The following is a 3439-nucleotide window of genomic DNA, read 5'->3' on the forward strand; positions in this document are numbered from 1 at the left end:
TTCTTGCACACAAGAGTTGCAAGAGTGTGTGTATGTAGCATTCTGTTAGACAAAAATGCAGCCCTCTCTCTCTCTCTTGGTCGACCCCTCTTGCTAATTACTCATGCTAAACTCCCATTGGCTCTTGTAAAGCTTAGCCAATCACAAATCAGAAGCATAATTGATAGCCTTGTGACATGTTTCATCCTTTTCCCTTTTGTGAGAGTCTAAATAATTCATTTAAACTCTCATTGGACCTTTTAGTCTTCTGGCCAATAGGAATCAGGCAAGCTATTGGGCTGTTGGATGCTCATTGGACCCCTTGGTAGACTGTCCAATAGTCTTCTAGGGAGCTTAATTTCTATTGGTCCTTTTATCAAGCATTTTCAAATTGATTAAACTAATTTTACTCTAGCCTAATTCCCATTGGTCCACCCCTATGGCCATCCAATAGGATTTGAGGGGATAGGGAAAACTAGCTAGGAGCCTGCCATGTGTCCATTCTTCCCTTTGGAGAGCTTGGGAGTGTGTGTGTGTGTGTTTCTCTCTTATCCCCTACCATTAGGGCTCGCCCCCTCCTTCCTAGGGATGTGGGAAAAATTTTTATTCTTCCCATGACCATCCAATTGTCCCCTACTTTGGCCATTGGACAATTGAATTAAATTTAGGAACTTTAGCCTATGGAAGTCTTAATGGAGCTGAACCTTAGGTCTTTTTAAGCCCCATTGAAGCACATTGCTCTTTTGAAGACTGTCCCCCTTTGGATCCCTATTTTCTCTCTTTTGGATCCCTGCAGAGATCGTTCTGGTAGCCTTACCAATATTCAGGCCTTTACTTCCCTCGTACTTCTCCATATTAAATGATTAGTTTAACATGAGAAAATCATTTGGGAGAATTAGATATTAGTTTTTATGGTAGTACTGAACGGTGAACCCCCCGAGATTCAGTCACTTGTGCTAACAATGCCTTTTATCCGGTCAAGGGAGTTGGAACATTGTGCTTATTGCTGCAAATGGTTATTCTTTCACACTTATTGATGCATTCTATGTACCTAGGATCAAGAAGAATCTTTTGTATGTATTGCACTTGCTAGACTTAGTCTTGTAGTCAAATTTGTGGATGACAGATGTACAATACATGATCTTAGTTTCGGTGAAGAAATTGTTGCATCTTGCATTTTATGCCATGGGCTATATAAGCTAACTTTGTATGACAAAATTTTGCAAATGCAGTTGTAGATTCTAAGGCTATTTCAAATGCAAAACTTTGGCATGCGTGTTTTGGACTACATCTTTAGAGCGATCACAATGCTATGAGCCATCTGTCTCCACCAGACACGAGCGTGAGACATCGTTGGTCCGATACTCTAGTGGTAGAGGAAGTTAATGTTGTGATGGTGGCATCACCAATGCTTCTTCACCACCTCACAATTTTCAAGAACTTATTCATGTCCCTTTGTTTGGCACTCTCACACCTCCTACAGAGTTGTCATCTACTCTGTCTTTTGTCCGACAATCAGCCATTCTTGCTTTCACACCACAAGACACACCTTGCGTCACACCGCTTGCTACGCCTGGCCTCACCTCGTTCGATACTCATGTCGAGATTCCCACTATGATCCCTCAATACCTCCAAGGTATGCGGGTGGATCTCCCTCATACCATAGACCCTACCACCATTGAGATTTGGGTAGATGAGAATGGAACGAAGATTACTATCATAGCTTTTAGTTTTATGTACATGTATCTATTGGGGATGATACAATTCTCCCATTTTGTACCCAAACATTCAACTTAGTGTTTATACGTCACTTCAATTTGAGACATTCGTCCATTTTTGTAATGTATATAGCCTTTCACATTGTAAACGAGTCTTTTTATCTTTGACATTGGCAATCTTTTTTCTATAATACATTTGTATCAATGAAACACAAATTTTGTGTCATCTCAATGTTTTCATGTTAAGGTGGTATTGATCAATTTAATATTATTTTCAAAAGTTCAAACCTATTTACAATGATGAGTTGGGTGGTAGGACCACTTCAGAAATTTTGCACCTATAGGCATCGATATACGCGTAGATATATATGGTTATGCAACGTCAATATCATAATCGACATAGACGTCAATATTTGAATCACTATATGAGCATAACGACACAGATATCGAGTCTGTATTGACACTCCAAAAAAAGAAAATCAGATTCATTTGTGTTGATGCATTGATACGAATATCACAAGTGTGAAAAGCCCCTATTACATGAACAATATTGTTTGATTATATATTTAAAAGTGAATTCCATAGGCTATGAGACATTCAAGCACTTTCCAAGCCATATGGATGATAATAAAAACAACTTACAAACTCAATAAACCCTTTTATTAGGAACTCAAAATGCACTTTTCAGGGTGGTTTAACAAAATATCCCGGGAAACGCAGCCGAGCAAAGCTTGGACGTAGCGGTGGGGAAGCTACTTACGTGGTGCGGGGGTAGACACATGATCCAGAGCCTGCAATCATATATATGCAGAAGCTTTATTAAGATCAGCGGGATGTGTGTGTGTGTGTGTGTGTGTGTGTGAGAGAGAGAGAGAGAGAGAGAGAGAGAGAGAGAGAGAGAGTGTATGAATGTCAGCACTTACTGGGGTCTTGCTGGACGATGGTGGCGGCGCCTTCGAAGTCGCATTGGCCCAGCTTCTGGAAGTAGAAGGCGTTGACAGCCCAGGAAGTGTGGGCCAGGAGCGTGTCAGGGGTGTGGCAGGGGTGGCCGCGGCCCACGATCATGGCCAGGCATTTCACGCCCATGAGAGAGCAGGCCCGTTGCAGCATGCTCTTGAGCTGCGCTTCGGAGGTCTCGGGCTTCGCTACGCACCAGCCGGGCTTGAAGGGGCTCCCTCCCATGCAGCCCAGGCCTCCGGTGCACGCCGCCTTCGACTCGCCTCCTTCCTCTGCGCTCATCATCCTTCGGCCCTGTCCTGCTGCTGTCTGCACTAACGATCCGGCCATCGCCACCGCCATCGTTAGCACTATCGCCATCCCAACGGCCATTGATCTTCCTGTCATCCTCGGCGCCGATATATGTCTCCACTGGTATAATGTATCCGCTCTAGTTTCTCTCCCGATTTATATGCTTGCCACGCTCTCGTCGTATTTTGTTTCCCAGCCCTTAAGTAATTAATTAATATATCGAAAATGGTTAGTTTCCCATTTTATTAGAGGGGATCTCAGCAGATTCCATCCACTCTGAGCATTACCGAGCACAGAGGCCAAAATTAGCAGCAAGAATTGAGCATTACCGTGCACAGAGGCCAAAATTAGCAGCAGGAATCGAACTACACACGATCTCAGAAAGAAGAAGTTGTCGAGCTAGACCAATCCGCCAACGCCAAATTCTTGCCAGCCCACGTACCCCTTTGTTATTATAAAAAAAATAAATCCTTGCCCTCTCCTCCTGCATCCAG

At 43.3% G+C, this 3439-nt stretch overlaps 1 protein-coding gene across 1 annotated transcript; it reads right to left on the reverse strand.

Moving 5' to 3' along the window:
• Positions 1-2348: 2348 nt before the first annotated feature.
• On the reverse strand, positions 2349-3109 carry LOC147452261 (major pollen allergen Ole e 10-like). Its single transcript, XM_086518907.1, has 2 exons — positions 2621-3109; positions 2349-2488 (listed from the first exon to the last, which is right to left on the reverse strand). The coding sequence occupies exons 1-2, from the start codon at positions 3039-3041 to the stop codon at positions 2454-2456; spliced, it is 456 nt and encodes a 151-aa protein (XP_086375033.1). The 5' UTR covers positions 3042-3109; the 3' UTR covers positions 2349-2453.
• Between the last annotated feature and the right edge of the window lie 330 nt (positions 3110-3439).

Source organism: Adiantum capillus-veneris, chromosome 8 (genome assembly GCF_014529385.1).
Source record: "Adiantum capillus-veneris isolate H3 chromosome 8, ASM1452938v2, whole genome shotgun sequence".
NCBI lineage: Eukaryota > Viridiplantae > Streptophyta > Polypodiopsida > Polypodiales > Pteridaceae > Adiantum > Adiantum capillus-veneris.